This window comes from Choloepus didactylus, chromosome 1 (genome assembly GCF_015220235.1).
Source record: "Choloepus didactylus isolate mChoDid1 chromosome 1, mChoDid1.pri, whole genome shotgun sequence".
NCBI lineage: Eukaryota > Metazoa > Chordata > Mammalia > Pilosa > Megalonychidae > Choloepus > Choloepus didactylus.
This window is the reverse complement of record NC_051307.1, coordinates 107,506,326-107,532,021: the sequence shown is the minus strand read 5'-3', so window position 1 is coordinate 107,532,021 and position 25,696 is coordinate 107,506,326. Positions and strand designations below refer to the sequence as shown.

The 25,696-nt window shown below is 35.7% G+C and overlaps 1 protein-coding gene across 1 annotated transcript in view; it reads left to right on the top strand.

The window, feature by feature from the left end:
- Positions 1–25,696, top strand: part of VPS8 (VPS8 subunit of CORVET complex) — a 275,358-nt gene that overhangs the window by 89,506 nt on the left and 160,156 nt on the right. Inside the window, 3 exon segments of the mRNA XM_037839097.1 lie at positions 18,368–18,590; positions 21,643–21,732; positions 23,617–23,668. Of these exon segments, the coding sequence (XP_037695025.1) occupies positions 18,368–18,590; positions 21,643–21,732; positions 23,617–23,668 (365 nt within the window).

The window sequence follows — 25,696 nt, the reverse complement described above, 5'->3', positions numbered from 1 at the left end:
GTATTTACTTAAATAATTCCATGAATTACTCTTCAATGATAGAGCTTTTATAAGTTTTTCTTAGTGTGCCATAGGTAATAAGGTTAAAAATTGTCATTCCCTAGGCTAAATTGAAGCAGAAGATTTTGAGATTAGATATAGCTTCATTCTGGTGTGGTAGTTTTCTCCTTAAACTGGATACTTTCTTAACTTTCTTTATACCATCTTCTTTGACATTTGGTCCCATTACTTCAGAGGGTCTTCTCTTTTGCATTCCCAAGTTTTCAAAGCATCTGTGACATTAACATTACTTTAAGGAATACTCAGATGTGCATGACACAGATGCAATCTTATGAAATCAGCCAATTTCAGGTAACTTTTTCCAGTTGTAGGGTCATCATTAGAACCTCATCCTGGGCTCCAGGTGCCTATATTAATACCTTCTGATTCTGTGTGTTGTAATTACAGTCAGTCCTTTTATTTTTCACATATTATACTGTTCCTTATGTGAGTCAAATTGTAAACACAAAACATATTCCAAAATTGATTTTAACTCAATACCACAATCGTAACTACACTATAATCAGTTACTGTGTGGTATCATAATTCATTGAATCTTTTACTCAGCATTAATGTTGATTGAACTAATATATATCCGTACTCATGTTCATAGTTAAGAATTCTTTTATAATATAACATCCCTTTTACTATGGCAGGGAGCACATTTAGTTTTCTATGTAAGGCATACCAATCAATGTGTTATAGACATCTTTTTTTTATTTCTAAATACAGCATCATAGTCTTTTCATGATTAAGATAAGAAATGACTAGACATCCTGTTTTTGAAGATTTGTACTTTATTTTCATAATATGGGCTCTGTTCCACAACTTCATTTCAGTTTGGTGGTGTGTACTTTTTTTCAGGATTAGACAAGAAATAGAAATGTCTCAAGGCTTTTTGTAGGATACTTAATGACTTGTTGTTTTGCTTATACAATAATAGCCATATCAGTAGTTGAAAAATATTCCCAGGGTTCACTTGAACCAAAGTCATAATTTTCAACATTGTTTAAAAATAATGATCATACAGAGGATTTTTAGGGAAGTAAAACTAGTCTGTAGGATACTATAATGATATTATGCATTTGTCAAAACCCGTAGAACTGTACAACACGAGTGAACCCTAATGGAAACAATGGACTTGAGTTAATAATAATAATAAAATGAATAATAATAACAACTGCAACAATAATAATGGAACAATATTGTTTTATCAGTTGTAACAAATGTGCCACACTAATACAAGATGTTAATAGGGGAAACTGTGTGGGAGGAGGGTAGATGGGAAGTCTTTGTACTTTCTGCTTAATTTTCTTTAAACCTAAAACATCTCCAAAAAGTAGTCTATTAATTAAAAAAAAATAGGTGCCATATAATATATGTGAATTATATATCAGTAAATCTGTCATAAAACAAAATGAAAAATAGGTTCTGTATATAGATGTTTAGATGATCTTGAGCTTCTATCATTGGATATCCAAAGTTGTTGAGAAGCCGTCATTCAAATGACTTGAATTATATATGAATCTTAACCAAAAATATTTCTGTTAAATCCAAATGGAACCTGAAATAGAATTTGAGTACCCAGGCTAGTTGTTCAATCTTTAGGATCATTGCTTGAGATATAGAAAGAAAGATCATTAATTATCAAGCACAGTTGGATGTTTGGATAACCATTTTCTTGGTAACAGCATGTTAAACTTTAAATACCAAAGTTAGGGAGAAAAAAAGATATCAAGCCTTTTTATTTTATAACAGCTTTATTGAAATATAATTCACATACCATGAATTCACACTTTAAAGTGTATAATTAAGTAGTTTTTGGTATATTCGTAGAGTTTCACAGCCATCACCACTAAGCCAACTTTTTATAGGACATCTTTTCAAATGGTGATGCTTGTATCAGAAAACAGAGCATTTTAAACATGATTTCTTAAAGTTCATTTAAACTTTGCTTTTACTTTAATAAGTAGGCCTCCTCAAAAGCAATTTTGAATTTGTTAAATCCCACTTATTGTTTTCTCTTTAAATTATTATTTTTTCAATTTGAGAAGTTGTAGGTTTACAGAAAAATCAGGTGAAAAATAGTGTTCCCATATACCTCCTATTGTTGACACTTTGCATTAGTGTGATACCTTTGTTACAACTGATGAAAGAATATTAAAATAGTACTATTAACTATAGTCCATAGTTTACATTAGATGTATTTTTTGTCATATACCACCCTATTATTAACACCTTGTATTAGTGTCATTACATTTGTTATAATTCATGAAAGAACATTCTTATACTTGTAGTATTAACCCCATTCATCATCCACTACAGGGTTCACTGTTACACACTTCCATGTTTTATCTTCTAACTTTCATTCTAGTAACATACATGACCCCAAACTTCCCCTTTCAACTATAATCACAAACATAATTCACCATATAATTACAAACATAATTCACCACTGTAAAAAAAAGTGTGCTACCATCACTTCTATCCATTTCCAAACCTTTACGTCAATCTAAATAGAAATTCTCTACAAATTAAGCTTCAGCTCCCCTTTCTCTACCCACACTCTATCCCTGGTTAACCCGTATTCTAGATTCTAACTCTGTGAATTTACTTACAATAATTAGTTCCTATCAGTGAGAGCAACATTTTTCACTTTGGGCCTATCTTATTTCACTTAGCATAATGTCTTCAAGGTTCATCCATGTTATTGCATGCATCAGGACTTCATTCCTTTTTACTGAATAACATTCCATTCTGTATATTTCCCACATTTTATTTATTCATTCATTAGTTGGTGGACACTTGAGTTGTTTCCATCTTTTGGCAATTGTGAATAATGCCGCTATGAACATCAGTGTTTGAGTCCCTGCTTTCAGTTCTTCTGGATATAAATACCTAGTGGGTGGGATTGTTGGGTAATATGGTAATTTTGTATTTAGCTTCCTGAGGAGCAGCAAACTGTCTTGCACAGCAGCTGCACCATTTAACATTCCCACTAGCAATGAATGACTGTTTCTATTTTTCCACATCCTCTCCAACACTTCTAATTTTTCTGTTTTTAATAGTAGCCTGTTCTAGTTTGCTAATGCTGCAGAACGCGAAACACCAGAGATGGATTGGCTTTTATAAAAAGGGAGTTTATTTGGCTATACAGTTACAGTCTTAAGGCCATAAAGTGTCCAAGGTAACACATCAGTAATCAGGTACCTTCACTGGAGGATGGCAAATGGCGTCCAGAAAACCTCTGTTAGCTGGGAAGGCACGTGGCTGGCGTCTGCTCCAAAGTTCTGGTTTCAAAATGGCTTTCTCCCAGGACATTCCTCTCTAGCAAGCTTGCTCCTCTTCAAAACGTCACTCACAGCTGCACTCAGTTCTATCTCCTTGAGCCAGCAGGTTTATATGGCTCCACTGATCAAGGCCCACCCTGAATGGGTGGGGCCACGCCTCCATGGAAATATCCCATCAGTTATCATCCACAGTTGGGTGGGGCGCATCTCCATGCAAACAACCTAATTCAAATGTTCCAACTTAATCCCCACTATTCTGTCTGCCCCACAAGATTGCCTCAAAGAATATGGCTTTTTCTGGGGGACATAATACATTCAAACCAGCACATAGCCATTCTAGTTGGTTTGAAGTGGAGTCTCATTGTGGTTTTGATTTGCATTTCTCTAATATCTAGTGATGTTGAACATCTTTTCATGTGTTTTTTGGCCATTTTTATTTCCTCTTTGGAAAAATGTCTATTCAGATCTTTTGTCCATGTTTTAATTGGGTTGTCTTTTTATTGTCAAGTTGTAGGATTTCTTTGTACGTTCTGGATATTAAACCCTTAACGGATATATGGTTTCCAGGTATCTTCTCTCACTGAGTAGGCTGTCTTTTCACTTCTGTGATAAAGTCCTTTGAGGCACAAAAGTTCTTAATTTTAAGAGGTCCCATTTATCTATTTTTTCTTTCTTTGCTTGTGCTTTGAGCATAAAGTCTAAGAACTGTTGCCTACTACAAGGTCTTGAAGATGCTTCCCTAAATTTTTTGTCATAAGAAATATTTTATATTGACCACAATCCACTCCATATGACTCCATAAGATGCGGGGTTCTATGTGGAGAGGGAAATGGCAAGCTGAAAGTGCAATCCGGAATGCAGTGAGGCCAACTTACAATTTAGGTTTTATCAGGGAGAGTCCCTGGCAGCCATATTTCTTTGTGGCATCATATGGCTAGAGTTGCGTTGATTTACCTTTATGCCACACATATCCTGATCTTGTTCTCCTGACTATTCAGGGCCCTCCTCTCAGGTGGGTTTAAAGTGTCAATGTTTGCACTTGGCACATGTGGTCTAGGAGGGGCCGCTTGTCAGTCCTGTAGGAAGTGGTCATGGAAAGAACATTTTCTTAAAAAACAACTCTCTGCCTTATAGCAAACATTACCCCAACTGACAAGCTGTGCTTGACCAACCCATCCACTCTGGGTGCAGCATGGAGAACCTGCTTCCTGATGTTGGATATAGCTCCCGATCTGGGGTGACACAGTGGGGAGCCTCAGCCTTGCCCCAGACCTAAATCCTGTGAACTTAAATCACACTTAATTTTGGTGGGGATTTATTTATTTGGTTCTGGTTATATATTTATTATAGACTGGTAAGTGTCATGATTGACTTTCTTGCTCCCTTCAGAGAATATCTGAATTGGTAATTATCTCATAATGAAAACTAAGTTCATATTTTTTACATTATAGGATTGATAATATACTCTGTCATTTAAACCATGAATGATAAAACAAAATCTAAGTGATATCTTTTATGTAAGTATTAATGTAAAGTAAAATTATAGGGAAAAGACTGCTTTGTTGGCCCTCTGTTATTGAGAATGGATTTTCTATTATACTGGCTATAAGGAAGCTAGGCTATAGATGTTAATTTTGGAGGCAGCCCTTCCAGGAAACAAAGTCAGCATCTTAGAGAATAATGCCTGCATAGAGAAAGATACACACGACCTGAAAACTTTCTTGAGTATAGTTTTCTTCTCTCTGCTCCCTGATTCTCTAATAAATATCTCCAGAATGATGAGAATATGTCTTAGAATTCTGTTTTATTTTAAGATAGAGATACCCATGGAGTTACTGAATCTTATGTATTTATTTATTTATTGCCTCTATTATAGCCTATGACTGATTAAGAAAGAAATGTATAGTTTTACCATTCATCCTACCAGCATTCCAAGTTGCTCATTGCCACAGGAATGCCTTCTCTGTCAACTTTTATGCTCTGTACTGAATTTTTAGCTCTCTTTAATCATCCTCCCCAGGGCTTTTGCTAAGCTAAAATGTATAATTATCTTCTCTAGTGTGTTGTTTTTAACAACACTTTACAGAGCACAAGAGCTAGCAAACCTGATATTTTCTTTAAATTCATTAATTATTTTTTACTCTTATTTTTTCTTTTTTGCAGTAGAGCTTCATTAATCTCAGTTTCTTTCACTTGGCTAGTAATTGGTAATCACAAAAATGTGATAACTGTTGTTTAAAATGAAACTAACTTCTAGTGTAGTTTTGAATAACGGTGGTAACAGTGGGCATCCTTGTCTTTTTCCAGATCTTAGCGGGAAATCTTTCAGTCTTTCACCATTGAGTATGATGTTAGCTGTGGGTTTTTCATATGGGCCCTTTGTCATCTTGAAGTTTCCTTCTCTTCCTATTTTTTCTAAGTGTTTTTATCAAAAAGGATGCTGAATTTTGTCAAATGCCTTTTCTGTGTCAATCGAGATGATCATGTGGTTTTCCCCCTTCGATTTGTTAAAGTGGTGTATTACATTAAATAATTTTGCTATATTGAACCACCTTTGCATACCTAGGATAAAACCTACTTGATTATAATTTATAATTCTTTGGATGTGCTGTTGGATTTGATCTGCAAGTATTTTGTTGAGGATTTTTGCCTCTATATTCGTTAGAGAAATTGGTCTGTAATTTTCTTTTCTTGTGGTATCTTTTTTGGCTTTCATATTAGGGTAATGTTGGCTTCATAGAATTGAAGAGGGTGGAAGAATTTGAGCAGGGTTGATATTAATTCTTCTTCGAATGATTGGAGAATTCACCTGTTAAGCCATCTTGTCCAGGGCTTTTCTTTGTTGGGAGGTTTTTGATGACTGATTCAATCTGTTTAATTGTAATTGGTCTGTTGAAGTTGTCTATTTCTTCTCAAGTCTGTGTAGAATGTATGTTTCTAGGAAATCATCCATTTCTCCTAAGTTGTCTGATTTTTTGGCATATAATTGTTTATAGTATCCTTTTTTGATCCTTTTTATTTCTGTGGAGTTGGTAGTAATGTACCACCTCTCATTTTTAAAATTTTATTTGTTTGCATTTCTCTCTCTCTCTCTCTCTCTCTCTCTCCTCTCTCTCTCTTTCTCTCTGTCAGACTAGCTAAGGGTTTGTCAACTTTATTGATCTTCTCAAAGCATCAACTTTTGGTTTTGTTAATTCTTTTTTTTTGATTTTCAATTTCATTTATTTCTGCTCTAATCTTTTGTTATTTCCTTCTGCCTACTTGCTTTGGAATTAGTGTACTTTTTCTAGTTCCTCTAGGTGTGTAGCTAAGTCTTTGATTTGAGCTCTTTCTTCTTTTTTAATGTAAGCAGTTAGGGCTATAAATTTCCCTCTTAGCACTGCCTTCACTGCATCCCATAATTTTGGGTATGTTGTATTCTCATTTTCATTCATTTCGAGATATTTACTGGTTTCCCTTGCAGTTTTTTCTTTGACCCACTGATTGATTGTGTTGTTTAACTTCCATATATTTGTGAATTTTCCAGTTCTCTGCCTGTTATTGATTTCCATGTTCATTCCATTATGGTCAGAGAAGATGCTTTTTGTAATTTCAATCTTTTTAAATTTATTGATACTTGTTTTGTGACCAACATGTGGTTTATCCTGGAGAATGATCTATGTGCACTTGAGAGGAATGTATAGCCTGCTGTTTTGGGGTGCAGTGTTCTGTATATGTCTCTTAGGTTTAGTTCATTTATCCTATTATTTCAAGCCTCTGTTTCCTTATTGATCTACTGTCTAGATGTTCTCTCAGTTGCTGAGAATAGTATATTGAAGTCTCCAGCTGTTATTGTAAAGATGTCTGTTCTCCCTTCAGTGTTGCCAGTGTTTGCCTCATGTATGTTGGGACACCATGGTTAGGTGTATGTGTATTTATGACTGTTATTTCTTTTTGATGGATTGCCCCTTTTATTAATATATAGTATCATTTGTCTCATAACAGTTTTGCGTTTAAAGTATTTTGTCCAATATTAGTATAGCTACCCCAGCTGTGTTTGGTTACTATTTGCTTGGAATATCTTTTTCTAACCTTTCACTTTTAATCTATTTGGGACTGTAGGTCTAAGGTGAGTCTCCTGTAGACAGCATATAGTTGGATCATGGTTTGTTTTTTTTCTGTTTTTTTTTTTTTTAACCTGTTCTCCCAATCTGTGTCTTTTGATTGGGGAGTTTAATCCATTAACATTCAGTGTTTCTACTGTAAAGGCAGTACTCCAACCATTTTATCGTTTGGTTTTTATATGTCATCTATTATTTTTGTCTTTTGTTTTACCCTTTTAGTTACCCTTACTGTTAATCTTTCATTTCTACACTCTACTCCAGACATCTCTCTCTTGCCTTTCCCTTTCAACCTGTAGAACTTCCTTTAGTATTTTGGATAGGGTGTGTCTCTTACTGACGAATTCTCTCAGTTTCTGTTTATCTGAATATTTTAAACTCTCCCTCATTTTTAAAGGACAGTTTTTCTGGATAAAGAATTCCTGGCTGGCTATTTTTCTATTTTAGTACTTTAAATATAATGTACTACTGCCTTGTTGCCCCCGTGGTTTCAGATGATAAATTACAACTTAATCTTTTTTTTTTTTTTTTTTTTTTTTTTAAATTCTCTCTGGCCCCTGGCCCCAGCTTGGAAGTTGCTTATGGGCTTATTTAATTACACCTTCTGGCAAAGGAGAAAGAGCACTTGAAACATGCATAAATTTCTGTATATATTTCCAAGGCTGGGCTGTTTAAAAAAAAATGCTGTATGACTTTTTTCTTTTTTTCCTCTTTGAGCTTGGACATGAATTTTGCAATGTACAGCATGTCAAGGGAAGGGCAATGAGAAAATATGAAGAGGTATTTTTTAATGCAATTTTATTGAAACATATTCACATAACATGCAATCCTTCAAAGTGTGCAATCAGTAATTCATAGTTGTGCATTGATCATGACAATCAATCTTTGAACATTTTCATTACTCCAAAAAATAAAATAGAAATTAGAGTAAAAAAGAACATCCAAAACATTCCATTCCCCTCCTCCCCACATTGTTCATTTACTTTTTTTCACACTCATTCATTTTTTTTAACTTTATCAAAAAATTAAAAAAATTAAACATTTCAAACAAAACCAAAACAAAGGAATAAGAAAAAACAAAATAACTACATTGCTTCCAGTATGTTCCTACCCTACCCCAAGAAAATAAACAGACTATAACCCGAACAAAGGAATAAGAAAAACAGATAATCTAAAATAACTACAAACTTTTTCCTACCATATCCCCCAGAAATTAACAAACCATAGTCACAGAACTCAATCTTATCACAGTTCTCTTGTCTGTGAGAAATCTCTTTTCTCTTGCTGATTTAGGAGTCTCTCTTTGTCTTTGGCGTTTGACTTTCTGAATAGTATGTGTCTCTGAGTAGGTCTATTATGATTTATTCAGTTTGGACTATGTTGTGCTTCTTGTACATGTATATTTATGTGTTTCATAAGAGTTGGGAAATTTTCAGCCATTATTTCCTCAAATATTCTTTCTGCACCTTTTCCCTTCTGTTCTCCTTCTGGGACTCTCATAATGCATAAGTTTGTGTGCTTCATACTGTCACTCAAATCTCTGAGTCCTGTTCATTTTTTTTTTTCTATTCTTTTTTCTAAGTGTTCTTCTGACTGTATGATTTTGATTGTCCTGTGTTCTAGTTCTCTGATTCCTTCTGTTTGTTCAATTCTGCTGTTGTATACCTCTAGTGAATTTTTAATCTCTTTTATTGTGCCTTTCATTCCCTTAATTTCTGTTATGTTTCTTTTTATACTTTTGAAATCTTTATGCTCACCCAGCAGTTTTCTTAATATCCTTTATCTCTTTATGCATATTTCCTTCATCTCCTTGAATTTTTTTTTTTTTTTGCATTATTTTTTATTGTGATTGTTCACATACCATACAATTATCTAAAGATCCAAAGTGTGCAATCAGTTGCCCCTGGTACCATCATACAGCTGTGCATCCATCACCACAATTAATTTTTTTCTCAATTTCTTGAACTTTTTCATTACACCAGAATAGAAATAAAGACAAAAAAAAAGGAAATTCAAGTCCTCCCATATCCCTGACCACACCCCCTCCATTGTTGACTCATAGTACTGGTATAGTACATTTGTTACTGTCTATGAAAGCACATTAAAATACTACTAACTATAGTATGTAGTTTGCAATAGGCATATTTTTTCCTATATGCCCCTTGTGCCAGTTTGAATTATTGTGTCCTTCCAAACGCCATTACCTTTGATGTAATCTTGTGTGGGCAGACCTATCAGTGTTAGATTGTAATTCTTTGAGTGTTTCCATGGAGTTGCACCCCACCCAACTGTGAGTGATGACTCTGATTGGATAATTTCCATGGAGGCGTTGGGCCCGCCCATTGGGTGAGTCTGAATTAAATTACTGGTGCACTATATAAGATCAGACAGAAGGAGCAAGCTTGCTACAGCCAAGAGGGACATTTTGAAGAATGCCCAGGAGCTGCAGATGAAAGATATTTTGAAGACGGTCATTGAAAGCAGACTCTTGCTCCGGAGAAGCTAAGAGAGGACAAATACCCCAAGTGCAACTAAGAGTGGCATTCTTGAGGAACTGCAGCCCAGAGAGGAACATCCTGGGAGAAAGCCATTTTGAAACCAGAACTTTGGAGCAGATGCCAGCCATGTGCCTTCCCAGCTAACAGAGGTTTTCCGGACACCATTGGCCATCCTCCAGTGAAGGTACCCGATTGTTGATGTGTTACCTTGGAGACTATGGCCTTAAGACTGTAACTGTATAATCAAATAAACCCCCTTTTATAAAAGCAAATCCATTTCTGGTGTTTTGCATTCCAGCAGCATTGTCAAACTGGAACACACTTCTATTATTAACTTGTAGTTATCGTGTCATACATTTGTTCTGGTTCATGAAGGAGATTTCTAATATTTGTACAGTTAAGCGCGGACATTGCCCACCACAAGATTCACTGTTTTATACATTCCCATCTTTTAACCTCCAACTTTCCTTCTGGTGTCATACATGACTGAGCTTCCCCTTTCCACCCCATTCATGCACCGTTCAGCACTGTTACTTGTTCTCACAATGTGCTACCGTCACCTCTGTTCATTTCCACACCACTGAAGTTCAACTTAGTTGAACATTCTGCTCATAATAAGCAACCGCTCCCCATTCTTAAGCCTCATTCTATATCCTGGTAACTTGTATTTCATGTCTATGAGTTTACATGTCACAAATAGTTCATATCACTGAGACCCTGCAATATTTATCCTTATGTGTATGGCTTATTTCACTCAGTATAGTGCCCTCAAGGTTTCTTCATCCACCCATTTTTTTTTAAAGACAGTTTTGTTCACACACCATACATTCAGTCCTAAGTAAACAATCATTAGTTCCCTGTAAAGTCACATATTTATGTATTCATCACCATCACCACTGTCTCTATAAGGGCATCTGCATTTCTTCCACAAAGCAGGAGGAAGAGTCAAAGAAGGTAGAGAGACAAAAGGAAAAGAAAGAGGAAACAGAAAGAGAAGAAAAAAAAACGATAGCCAGGAAGCAGAAAAAGGAAAGATAACATTAAACTAAAGTAGAATAAAGAGTCAGACATTACCAATGCCAAGAGTCCCATACCCCTCCCTTATGTCCCCCTCTTATATGCATTTAGCCTTAGTATATTGCCTTTGTTACATTAAAGGAAGCATAATACAAGGTTTCTGTTAATTATAGTCTCTAGTTTACATTGACTGTATTTTTCCCCCAATACATTCCTATTTTTAACAACTTGCAAGGTTGACATTCGTTTGTTCTCCTTCATGAAAAACATATTTGTACATTTTACAACAATTGTTGAACACTCTAGGTTTCATTGAGTTATACAGTCCCAGTCTTTTTCTTTCCTCTTTCCTTCTGGTGTCCCACATGCTTCTAACCTTCCTCTTTCAAACATATTCATATTTATCTTTGTTTAGTGTGCTTACATTGCCATGATACCATCACCCAAAATTGTGTTCCAAACCTCTCACTCCTGTCTTTTCCTTTCTGTCAGTAGTGCTCCCTTTAGTATTTCCTGTAGCACAGGTATCTTGTTCACAAACTCTGTCATCATCTGTTTGTCAGAGAATATTTTGAACTCTCCCTCATATTTGAAGGACAGTTTTGCTGGATATAGGGTTCTTGGTTGGTGGTTTTTCTCTTTCAGTATCTTAAATATATCACACCACTTCCTTCTTGCCTCCATGGTTTCTGCTGAGAAATCCATGCAGAGTCTTATGAAGCTTCCTTTGTATGTGATGGATGTCTTTTCTCTTGCTGCTTTCAGGATTCTCTTTTCATCTTTGATGTTTGATAATCTGATTATTAAGTGTCTTGGTGTAGGCCTATTCAAATCTATTCTGTTTGGGGTATATGAAGCTGAGCTTCTTGGATCTGTAATTTTGTGTCTTTCATAAGAGATGGGAAATTTTCATTGATTATTTCCTCTATTATAGCCTCTGCCCCTCTTCCCTTCTTTTCCTCTTCTGGGGCATCCATGACATGTGCATTCATGCATTTCATGTTGTCCTTCAATTCCCAGAGACATTGCTCATATTTTTCCATTCTTTTCCCTATCTTTTCTTTTGTGTGTAGACTTTCAGGTGTCTTGTTCTCCAGTTCCTGAGTGTTTTCTTCTCCATCTTGAGATCTGTTGTATGTTTCCATTGTGTCTTTCATCTCCTGTGTTGTGCCTTTCATTTCCATAGATTCTGCCAATTGTTTTTTTGAATTCATTTCCATAGATTCTGCCAATTGTTTTTTTGAACTTTCGATCTCTATCTTATGTACGCCCAGTGTTTTCTTTATAGCCTTCCTCTCTTTTGCCATATCTCCCTAAACTTTTTGAATTGATTTAGTATTAGTTGTTTAAATTCCTGTATCTCAGTTGAAGTGTAAGTTTGTTCCTTTGACTGGGCCACAACTTTGTTTTCCTTAGTGTAGGCTGTAGTTTTCTGTTGTCTAGGCATGGTTTCCTTGGTTACCCCAGTCAGGTTTTCCCAGACCAGAACAGGTTCAGGTCCCAGAAGGACGAAATATTCAGTATCCAGTTTCCCTGAGGGTGTGTTCTAGAGGATTGACACACCCTGTGAGGCCTCAAGCCACTGTGCTTTTCTGCCCAGCAAGTGGCACCTGTCAGCCTATCACTCCCAACTGGTGTAAGGAGGTGTGACCCATGGCTGTTTTTCCCCAGGCTCTGGGGTCTGGTTCTGAATGGAGGGCGGGTAGTAGACATGGACACCACTTCTTACCTCTTAGGGAAGATAGACCCCCCTATGGAGTTTTCGTTTGTGTATAAATAGGTTCTTTGTATCTCTGTCTCTGCTATCTCCACTGTTGTCTCAGTCAGAGCGCTGTGAGCTGAAAATGGCTGAGGGTTTCTCCACTGAGGTTGAAAGAGAGAAAAAGGGACAGAAAGCCCCCTTTCAGGGTCATTCCACGGCCCCCAGTTTCACTTGTCAGCCAGAGATAGCACCTGGTCCTTGGGGCTCCCCCTCCTGAGACAGAGAAGTCCCCTGATTCTTCAAGGTGAGTCATCACTAAAAGCCTTTGTCTGCTTATTGGGGATTTGAAGTTTGCATTGTTCAGTCCCCATTTGCCAATTAAAACCCCAGTTGGAGCTGGACTGAGGAATATTCACTTGTTCGGAGAGTGCTGCTCTCTATCACAGCAAGGCTTTGTAGTTCAGGCTGCTGTGGGGGAGGGGTTTCCCAGCTCAGATCCACAGTTTCTACTCACAGATTCCACACTGCAATCTCAGGCATTCCTCCCAATCCAGGTTGGTGCATGATGTGTGGACAGTCACACTTGTCCCACAGCAGTTATTCCAGATCCTTTACTAGTTATTCCTGGTTGTTTATTAGTTGCTCCGGAGAACGAACTAACTTCCACTCCTCTGTGTGTTGCTTCTTCTTCCTCCTCCTTGAATTGTTTAAAGACATTTGTTTGGACATGTTTGATTAATTGTTCCAAATTCTCTGTCTCCACCAAAGTTTAAATTTCTTCCTTTGGACCATATCTTCCTGTGTATTAGTATAGCTTATAGGTTTTTGACCCTTTTACTAATATATAGTGTCCTTCTTTGTCTCTTATAACAGCTTTTGACTTAAGTAAGTATATTTGTCTTTTTATTGTTGTGTTGTAGGATTACTTTTTATACTCTGGATATTAAACCCTTGTCTGATATGTGGTTTCCAAATATTTTCTGCCATTGAGTAGGTTGCCTTTTCATTTTCTTGACAAAGTCCTTTGAACCAATAAAGTACTTAATTTTGGTGAGGTCCTGTTTATCTATTTTTTCTTTTGTTGCTTGTGCTTTGAGTGTAAAGTCTAAGGAAACCATTGCTTCCCTACATTTTCTTGGTTTGTATATTTAGGACTTTGTTTCATTTTGAGTTAATTTTTGTATAAGGTGTGAATTCTTTTACATATGGATATTCATTTCTCCCAGCACCATTTGTTGAAGAGACTATTCTTTCCCTTTTGACTGTATTTGGCAGTCTTGTCAAATATCAATTGACCATAAATGTACAGATTTGTTTCCAAACTCTCAATTCTATTCCTTTGGTCTATATACCTGTCTTTATGCCAGTACCATGCTGTTTTGACCACTGTAGCTTTGTAATATGCTTTGATGTCATGAAAGGTGAGTCCTCCAACTTCATTCTCTTTTTCAAGATATTTTTGGCTATTCTGGGCCCCTTAACCTTCCAAATAAATTTGACAATTGGGCTTTTCCATTTCTGTAAAGTAGGCTGTTGAAATGTTGATTGTAATTATATTGAATCTGTAAATCTAGTTGGATAGAATTGACATGTTAATGATTTTTAGTCTTCCAATCCTTGAACTGGAATGTCCTTCCATTTATTTAGGTCTTCTGTGATTTCTTTTGCAGTGTTTGATTTTTGTGTACAAGTTCTTTACATCCTTGGTTAAATTTATTCCTAAATATTTGATTATTTTAATTGCTATTATAAATGAGATTTTTTTTTTTCATTGATTTCCTTCTCAGACTGCTCATTACTAGTATGTGGGAACATTACTGATTTTTCTGGTTGGTCTTTTATCCTGCCACTTTATTGAACTCGTTTATTATCTCTAGTAGCTTTGTTGTAGATTTTTCAGGACTTCCTATATATAGGATCATGTCATCTCCAAGTAGTAAAAGTTTTATTTCTTCTTTTCCATATTGGATGCCATTTATTTCTTTTTATTGCTTAACTGCTCTAGCTAGAACTTCTAGTACATTAGGAATTTAAGAAAAAAAAAGGAATGAAAAATTAAGTAAATGAACAAGGCAATACAATTTATAAATGGAAATGTGGAAAGCATTTAGTCTTGCCAGTCATCAAGAATTAAAACAATGATATGCTCTAATTTACACTTATTAAATTATCAGGAAAACAGACACACAATTGGTAAAATGTATGACTATACATGTGGTCGCAATGTAAATTGTTGCTGTTATACATTTTGAAGATAACTAAGTAATATATTTAAATTGCTACGAAATTTTTCATGTCATTTGACTTAGTATAAATTTCTAGAAGTTGATGACTAAGAAGTTAAGCCCCCAAAATGGGAAAGGCTAACTAGGTAGATAGACAGGTAGGTAGGTAGGTAGGTAGGTAGATAGATTTTCAGTGTATCATCAATCATTTAAGCATATTGAAACATTGTGAGTTGGACAAGGTAGTAATTTAAAGAGTAGGTAGCAACTTAGAGTAATTACTTAGAGTAATGCTTATGATAAAATGTTGCATGAAAACAGAATTCAGAATTATATCTATGCTGATGGTAGGTCTAAAAATTGTATGAACTATTTGTGGAAAAGAGTTGGAATAAACAATACCCACCTGCTTAGGGTGGCTTTTAGAGTAATTTTTAAATGTCTACTTCTGCAAGAAAATTGTTCCTATTATATTTTCTGATCTTTTTTTTTAACTTTTTATTCTAAAATACTTTCAAACTTACAGGACAGTTAAAACAATAATACAGACCTCATATAGAGAGCACCAACATACCTCTATTCCCCCCAAATGCCCAGATCCACCAATTTTAACGTTTTGCCACATTTGCCATATCATTCTTCCTACCTATCTGTCTGCCTGTCTGTCTGTCTGTCTATCTTCTTGTCTGTTTTATCAATCCATTTTTGCAACACTTGAGTATAGATTGTATCTATGGCTCCTTGAAGACTTAATACTGCTATGTACATTTTCTGAGAAAACAAGGATATATACTTATGGAACCATTTTAATAGTTATCATGTTTGAGAAATTTAACATTGGCATAGAGCTTACAGTCTATATTCCACTTTTTTCATATGTTCCAATAATGTTCTTTTGAGCCTTTTCTCTTCCATTATTAGATCCCATCCAAGATCACATATTGCATTTTATTGTCATTGTTTCTTTAGTTGATCTTTATTTATTTTTTATTTTTTAATTGTGGGAACATAGGTACCACATAAACTTTTCCATCTCAGCTATACCCATACATTTGAGTCAATGGGGTTAGTCACATTCACAATATTTTGATATCCTCACCATCTTCATTACTAAAACTTTCCCATCTCTCCAAACAGAAACCCTGCACCCATTATGCATTAACTCCCTAGTCCTCCTGTGCCTGGCAACCTGTACTCTACTTTCTATCTCTGTATATTCTTTCATATTCTCTGATGTTTTCTTTGTAGTTACCATGGGACTTAAATTTAGCATCTTAAATCTTTAACAGTCTCATTTGCTATGACACCAGCTTAACTTCAGTAGCAATATATAAGCTATATTCCTGTACCCCTGTGTTCCTCCACTTTTATGTAGTTCTTGTCACAGGTTACATGTTTATACATTGAGTCCGGAACCACTGACATACTGCATTTTATGCATTTGCCTTTTAGATCCTGTAAGAAGTAAAAAGTAGAGTTGCAAACCAGAAATACAATGAGTACTGGTATTTATATTTACCCATGTCATTAACACTCACTGGAGATCTTCATTTCTTCATGCTGCTTTGATGTATTTTTTATTGTTCTTTCCTTTCAACCTGCAGAACTCCCTTTAACATTTCTTGAAGGGCCAGTCTAATGGTGACAAACTACCTCAGCTTTTATTTATCTGGGAATATCATAATCTTTCCTCATTTTGGAAAGACAGGGTTGCAGAGACAGAATTCATGCTTGGCAGTTTTTTTGCTTTTAGCGCTTTAAATATGTTTTCCTACTGCCTTCTTGCCTCAGTGGTTTCCGATCAGAAATTAGCACTAATCTTATTGAGGCTCCCTTGTACGTGACACATTGCTACTCCCTTGCAGCTTTTTCTCTGCCCCTTTCTCTCTTCTCCTTATAGGACTCCCACAATATATATATTGGTGCGCTTGGTGGTGTCCCACAGATTCCTCTTGTCTTGGGCATGCACATGTGGTCCTAGGATTTCCCTGATGTACATGGATAATAATGTACTTCCCTAGGAAACAGTTTCCTCATGGTCCCAGTTGCTGCACTGTTGATGTCTTACAGCTAGCAGTTTCCTGCCCAAGGCAGCCATGACTTAACTGCTCTCCCGCAGTGTTCTAGTTAAGCTCTGTGAGCCGCCTTCTACATACAGGGCAAGTTGTGGGGCAGTGAGCCTGTGAGGTGTGTCCTGGTTCAGTCCCTCAGGCTACCATCAGACAAATTCGGCCAGGCATCCCTTCTCCCAGTATGTTATTGAGGATTACTCTGTGCCCTCCAGAACCGAGCCAGCAATCCATACTAGGATCACAGGCCGACCAAGCCATTGAGGGGCAGGAGAGGGGCCAGTGAGAATGCCATGAGGTTCTGCCACCTCTAAGTTGCCTTTCTTTGATTCAGTGCTCATAATATTACTGCAATCCTTTAACTGTTTTCTGGAACTTTGAGAAAGGTATTCTTTCCAATTCTTGCTGGTTTTCAAAGCTTCTATGGGGAATGGAGCCTTGAAGCTTCTCACTCTGCCATCTTGCTCAGTTTCCAATAGAGTTTTATTGAGGCGTATTCACATAAGCTACAGTCATCCACAGTGTACAATCACCTATTCACAGTACCACTGTATAATTGTGCATTCATCAACAGAATCAACTTTTGAACATTTTCCTTACTCCAAAATAATAATAATAAATAATAATAAAGGTAAAAAAGAACCTCCCAAACATTTCATCCCCCTCCCACCCTATTTTTCATTTAGTTTTTGTCCCCATTTTTCTACTCATCTGTCCATACACTGGACAAAAGAAGTGTGAACCATGAGGTTTTCACAATTACACAGTCACACCATATAAGCTACATAGTTATGCAGTCGTCTTCAAGAATCAAGGCTACTGAGTTGCATTTTGACAGTTTCAGGTATTTCCTTCTAGCTCAGGTATAGCTTTTTAATACTAAACATTTTCTTCTTCCTCTCCCATCAGTAATCACTGCTCAAACCCTTTGGGAAGCAAGGATTAAGAGCTAAATAAAGAAGCAAATTAGCTATCCTTATCAGCTAGGAATGTTTAGGTACTAGCAAGGAAGAAGGATAAATTAGGAATAAACAACCCCCCCCCCCTTTTTTTTTCTACTTCATCATGTCAGTCCTATTATCTAACCTCATATCACTGTTGTCTTTAAGAAGCATTGTGCTGTAATACAGTGAGCACTAGATTTAGTCCAGAAGGCTGGGTTCAGATTCTGACTCTATCACTTACTAGCTATGTTGCTTTCAGAAAATAATTTAACTTATTAGACTTCTCTTATTAAAAAAGTATTGGAAGGATTAATTGAGATAATATATATTCAAAAGGTTTTACAAAATACTGAGCTGTATGCAAATATTACTGTTTTTAAGAAACTCATGAGTAAGTTGAAATAGGGAAAAGATGAAGTATACTTAGCAGGCTGAATTTAATGGAACATTCCTAAAAGCTTTTTTTTTTCCTTTCTGTTGTAGGGATCTGTTATTTAGCCAAATGTATGACAAATTAAGTGAGAATTCAGTGGCCAAAGGAGTGGTTTTGGAGTGCTTTGAGCCATATATTTTAAATGATAAATTAGTGGGGATCACACCCCAGGTAATGAAAGACTTGATTGTTCATTTCCAAGATAAAAAGTTAATGGAAAATGTGGAAGCCCTTATTGTACATATGGATATCACCAGCCTAGATATTCAGCAGGTGAGTTTATAGATGGTCTACTAACTTACAGAATAAACATCATTCCTTTATTGATTATGTTTACCCAACTGTGGTCAGGCCTCACTTTGCCTTCCACCACCCCCAATTATTTATTTAGCCATCTTGGTAAATTGTCTTATAAATTTGTATTTGTTTTCATCTTTTAGGTAAATTTTAACTCTGGGTACTTTCACATTAATAGAATATTTAAGAGTGTAACATCATTGTTTAAAAAGCTAGGCCAGAGTTGATTATTTTTTATACACTGAGTTTTAAAATGCTGAGCATGGTAGAAGAAGCAAATTACAGGACTTAGCATGATCGGTCAGCCCATTGTTAGATAATATACCTCCAGCATATTTGAGTTCCTGTAAGTTTTCAGTCCTCAGATGAGGAGCAGTATCTATTCTGGCCTAAGATATTTCATAATGTAATTCTTTAATTCCATGTTAGTCCTAATCATGAGCATGCTACTCTTACAAAGGTTCTGACCCTATGGAGCTAAAATATGGGTAACCTAGAAGGATCTTAGGAAGAGCAAATCTTTTTTTTTTTAATGTGCAAAATCACATAGAAATGAAGGGTTTGGGGAAATGGTTATTGTTTTCTTCCCAGAAACTCTTTATGAATGGTTTTGAGTTTGCAAAGAAAAGCCAGATCCTCTTTCATATATGCCTTTCATTATTTTGTGTAGTCTTCACAGTTGCCAATGATTTGAGAACATGTTGTCAGTCTAGCTTTGTTTACCTGTCTTAGATATAGGAGAAATTTCTAATCTCTTATCAACATTTCTAACTTTTCCCAACACCATGTAAACGTACTGTAGTCTTTTTCATATTAAACTAACAATTAAAAATCTTTCCCATCTGTTCATATGTAGCCTTTTCCCCTTTGTTCCCCTAGGTTACTGAACCTTCTCACTCCTTCCATTCACAGCCAGATTTTTTAAAGCATTGCTTTGGTTGCTATTCTCTCCTTCCTTCATTCCTTCCTTCCTTTCTTCCTTCCTTCCTTCCTCCCTCCCTCCCTCCCTCCCTCCCTCATTACATTCTACTAAATCTTCAACCTTGCTCTCTCCAAAATTAGCAGGTGACCTCCATGTCTACTATATGCAGTAATATTTTCCGATCCTTAATTTACTTATTCTTTCAGCAACATTTGTTCATTAATTCAAGAAGCATTTATTGAGTGTCAGGCACTGATGATGCTTCAGCAAACATATTGGACAAGACCTGTCCTCTCATAATCTTACATTTTAGCAGAAAAGATTGACAATAAGCAGATAAATAAACAAAAAGAAAAATCCAAAAACAGGTGTTATGTTAACAGTCAAACAAGACAAAATGGTAGAGAATGAGAGCCTACCTTAGATTCACTAGTTATAGAATGTCTTTCTGAGGAGGTAATATTGAGGCTGGGATCTGAATGACTAGATTCAGTAATGCAAAGATCTTAGAGGAGAAGATTGTTACAGGCAAAAGCAACAACGAATGTGAAAAAAAATTGTGTTTGATATGTTTTTTAAGTAACAAAAAGAAGGCAAGCATGTCTGGAGCTTGGTGAGAGAGGGAGGTAGGGCTTCCAGGGCAAGGTACAGATTTTTCCATTTTATTCTAAGTGCTAAGGGAAATCATTTGAACGTTTTAAGCAAGATCACTCTGATTTGCTTTGGGGAGAACATAATAAGGGGTGAGAGGCACATACAGAAGAAGCTAGGGGATTGTTTAGGCTATTGCTGTGGTCCTGGCAGAATATTGTAATAGCGAGATGTAGAGAGGTGGGCTAATTTTGGAAATTTTAGAGATTGAATTAATTTTCTAATGAATTGAATATGAGAGTGTGGGAGTAGGAGAGAGAGAATTCAAGGATAGTATCTAGATTTGGGCTTGAGAACCAGGGTGGATAGTGATTCCTTTAAGAAGTTTGGAAGACTGAGTGGGGGGCAGGGTCTAAGTTTTGGGGAAACAAAATCAGGAGTCCTGTTTTGACATTGTGTGTTTGAGATAGCTTCTAGACATTCAGTGGAAGATGTCAAATAAGTGGTTAGATATATGGGTCAAGAGTTCAGAAGAGGTTAGGATTGAAGCTCTAAATGTGTTGGTCATCAATACTGAGATGTATAGCACTGTCTGAGAGAGAGGGTAGGTAGAGAGAAGTCTCTAGTACACACATCCCGTAGAAAGACTATGACAAATCACTCGTGTTTTCCCCCTAACCTTTCCGACTACTCCTTATTCTCCTTTGCCAAACTCTACTTTTCTACTTCAGTCCTCTTGTCATTCTGTAGTGTGGTGTAGCTCTCATAGGAAAAGAATTTAGTGTACTCTAATAGTTCAAGTTGTATCTGTTCCTCTTCTTAAATATTTTCTCAAATCTGTTTCTATTCTGGAACATTTCAAGCTCCTTTCCAGCTCAGGACCTTCACCCTTACTGCTGCTTCTGCCCAAGAGCCCCTAGTTTCCACCTCTGCTTGTGGCTCATATATACACATCTTTTAGGTCCCAATTTAAATACTGCTCCCTCAGGGATGACTTTCTGAATACTCCAGTCCAGATCAGGGTCCTTTATAGCACTTATATTTTTAAATATTGAATTATTTGTGTGATTGAGTTTCTTCTCTGAGTGATAACTCAGACCCCATTTTGTGCCCCTTTCTTCTTTTGATCAATGTCCAAGATGAATGTAAGTTCTATAAGGATTGGGATGATGTGCGGGTCTGTCTTATTCAAAACTTTATTCCTAGTGCCTAGGAGAGGGCCTGAACATACGTGATTAGTAAATATTTGTGAAACTTATGACCAAAGGGAAAATGGATATGGAAAAGGGAAGAAACAATATTAGACATTGGAGGATGTTTAAAAGCAGCTAGTATTGAACCTACAACAACTTTTACCTTGGCATTGTTTTTGAGAACAATTTCAATTTTTACTGGAGAAGGAATAAAGAAAAATTAGAGAAGAGTATTCAGGATCTTCTCCATTCTTAACGTTCTAAGGAAAATGATTAGTGAGGCATTGAATTGTATGGACCAAGCAACTTCCCTTTTTTGCAGGTAGTTCTTATGTGTTGGGAAAATCATCTGTATGATGCTATGATCTATGTGTACAACAGAGGCATGAATGAATTTATTAGCCCAATGGAGGTAAGTTAATTCCTAACTTGGACATATATTTAATATTGTCTATTATTGTTTTCTTTCCTGTTCTCTGTTTGCTCTGAATAGATTGTTTTGTTTTCATTCAGTCTTTTCCTAATTTCTTATTGGTTTACAAGACTTTCACAAATGTTACTTTAGGTCTTTCAGGTAGTCTTTAATTTTGTAACTTTTGAGTTTGCTTTCTTTTTTGTCTGTAGAAGGAGGTAATTAAATCCCAGGGAGCAATAGATAAAATTAAAAGTAGTGCTTGCTTGTTTGACTTTTTTTTTTTTCCTCCAAAGAATTTTTGATACTAGTTTTTCCAAAAGGTATAAGAAATGTATAGTATATGATAAATGTACTGTTGGGTAATGCTATTTGTAGATATATTCTGCTGGGGGAGGAGTCTGAAAGTGGTGTGGTCCATTATTAGTTAATTATTAATTTTTCCCAGTTCAGAATTTTGCCCTTAGAAAAGGGAGCCTAAAAAGCATTTGGGCTTACTCTAAAAAGAATCAAACCCCTTTTCCATCTGGTTATTTGCTTTAAACTTGAGGACAGAATTGTGGTTACTGGGTTGTGGATACATACTGTGTTCCTTCAGGTCATTACTTTTATTACAGTATCTAATGTACCTGATTCAAAAGGGCGAGGCATCTGCAGTCTATTTTTTTTTGCATATTTAATGGCCATTCAAAACTACCTTTAGTATTACTAAGTCAGCAGTCTATTCTATGATATTTCAGGCTTCTTTAAGCCTGTATCTTTATAATTCATAACTCTTCCAATTTCGGTTGCACATCTGTTCTCTTGATCATTTCCAAAATGAGTACCATGCATGTCTTACCCTGGTTGTCTGTGTGCCAAGTAAGTATTCTTTATACTTGAACACCTCTCAGATACTTCCTCACTGAGGTATGTACTTCCCTGAGGAACACCTGTCAGCTGCTTTCTCAGTACCTCCCTAAATGCAAAAATGTTCTCTATTCCCCTACTAAACTATAATTAGGAACAATCAATGCAATTTCTAGTTTCTCTCAAAATAGCCCCTGAACACAGATGCTAATTTGTTATATTCTGTGTTGACAAAAATGATTACTGGGTTTTTGTTATTGTTGCTTTTCAGGTTTTTGTTTTGTGTGGGTTTTTCCCCTACTGTCCATTTTGCGTTTGTATCTATTTATCTTTGATGGAACATTGGACTATTGAGGTTGCCTTGTTTTGTGCTTAGAGTAGTTTTCGTGTTAATGGCTTTCAGCAGGAGATTGGTATTTGTTATTAAATATTCATTTACAGACTTTAGCAGTGGGAGGCTAGGTGCATCCTATGAATCCTCTTAAAATGCTCTGCCTCTAAGGAAATGACTTTTTAGTGTCTAAAAGTGTGGATATTTAAGAGCTTAAAGAAGTCTAAATTAGGTTTCTTGCCTTATGAAATTTTCCAGATTTTCTGTAATAAAAGACAGTGTCATCACATTTGAGATGACAGTAGCCCCTGAAATCTTTCCTTAGTTGTACTTTGGCTGCTTCTCAGGAAGAGTGGTGCCTTGCTCACTACTTTTTAAGAATAAGGCACTTTTAGGAACCTAAGGGACACCTTATATTTCAGAAATTATAATCTCAATAAAGACCTTCATCTAACTGGTGTTTATTAAATGGTTTGTTTCAGTGAGGAAGATGGGAACAATGATTGTTGACCACCATGAAAGTGATCTTTTCTTGATAATAAAGCAGTGCATGTTCACATTAAAAGTTTTTATATCTTGTTTCAATAGCAAATGACTAATTGGATCAGAGAAAGGTGATTAATAGCTTAAGATTCTTGATTATCTTCCTAATAATATTATCCTTTGGAGTGATGGTAATTTTTTTTCTTTTAATTTTAATGCAGAAACTTTTCAGAGTCATTGCTCCTCCTCTGAATGCAGGAAAGACATTAACAGGTATTAATTTTCTAAGCCTTAATTTTTTCTCTTTTTTGTATTTAAGGTGTTATTTAAATATCATACATTTAATGAATTTTATGTGAATTTTTGTAATCATATACAATCATGTAATGACCACCAAAATCGAATTATAAAAGAAGCTATAGTTCTTTCACGCTATAAAATTTCTTCCTGCCTCTTTGTAATCGATCTCTTCTCTACAGTCCACCTCCAGGCAGTCATTGATGTACTTTCTGTCACTATCATTTTGCCTTTTCTAGAATTTCATGTAAATGGAATCATATAGTATGTAATCTTTGGTATTTGATTTCTTTCACTTAACATAATGTTTTTGAAATTCATTTGGGGTGTTGCATGGTATTCCATGGATTGAATATACCATATTTTTATCCATTTACCAGTTGATGGACATTTGAATTGCTTCCATTTTGGGGACTGTAATGGTGCTACAACAATTTGTGATCCACTTAGTTTTTGTTTTTGTTTTAATTAAACTTAGTATTTTGAGATAGTTGTAAATTCACCTGCACTTGTCAGAAACAATACAGAGAGATACTGTATACTCTTTATCCATTTTCTCCCAATGATAGTGTCTTGCAAATGATAGCGTTTTGTGCAGTAGCACAACTGGATATTCACATTGATAAAGTCAAGATACAGAACAGTTCTGCTACCACAAGGAACCCTCATATTGCCCCTTCCTTCCATCCCTGACCCCTACCTGTGAACAAATTTCTGTGTGGGCATGTGTGTTCATTTCTGTTGAATAAATACCTAGGATTAGAGTGGTTGGATTATATGGTAACATATGTTTAACTTTCTAAAATGCTACCATGTGATTTTTCAAAATGTCTGTACCGTTTTACATCCCCATTCATAATATATAAGAGTTCCAGTTGTTCCACATCCTTGCAAATGTTTGGTACTGTCAGTCTTGTTTGATCTTGAGCCATGGTAGTGAGAGTATGGTATCCTTCATTGTGATTTTAAGTTTTTATTTCCCTGATGATTATCTGTTGAGTCTCTTTTCACGTGCTTATTGGCCACTCGCGTATCTTCTTTTGTGAAGTGTCCAAATTTTTAACCTATTTTTTTGTTGTTGTTGTTTGTCTTCATATTATTGCAAATTCGTATTATGAAGAGTTCTTTATATATTTGGATTCAAGCCCTTTCTTAAATATATGTTTTGCAAAAATTTTCACTCGGTCTGTGGCTTGCCTTTTTGTTTCTTAACAATGTATTTTAAAGAGCAAAGTTTTTAATATTCATGAATTTCATTTTATTCATTTTTTTCTTTTGCAGTTTGGACTTTTGGTGTTCTGTTTAAGAAATCTTTGTCTAATCCAATGTTATAAAGATTTTTCTCCTATGCTTTCTTTTATAAATATAATAGTTTTAGTACTTGTGTTTATGTCTGTAAACTATTTTGAGTTAATTTTTGTATATGATGTGAGGTAAGGGAAAAGGATTTTTTTTCCAGACAGCTTATCCAGTTGTTTGTGTACCATTTATTGAAAAGATTATCTTGTCTCCATTGAATTATCTTTACATCTTTGTTTCAAATCAACTGACCATGTAAGTTTGGGTCTATTTCTGTGCTTCAATTCTGTTCCATTGTTGTATATGTCTAGCTTTATGCCAATAGTGTATACTGTCTTGATTATTGTAGCTGTATGATAAGACTTGAAATCAGGTACCTGACATCTTCCAACATTTTTGTCTTTTTCAGAATTGGTTAAGCTAGTCTAGGTTCTTTGCCTTTCCATATAAACTTCAAAATCAGCTCATCATTTTCTTTAAAAAGTTTTTAGAATTTTGTTTGGTATTGCATTGACTCTGTCCTTTCTCTTTCAATTTCTTTGTATCCCTGTGTCTAAGATGAGTCTCTTGTATGCAACATATTAATGGTTCATTTTTTTTAATCCATTCTGCAAATCTATATCTTTTAACTGGGGAGTTTAATCCATTTACAGTCAATGTTATAACCGTGAAGGCATTTCTTGAATCAGCCATCTTATCCTTTGG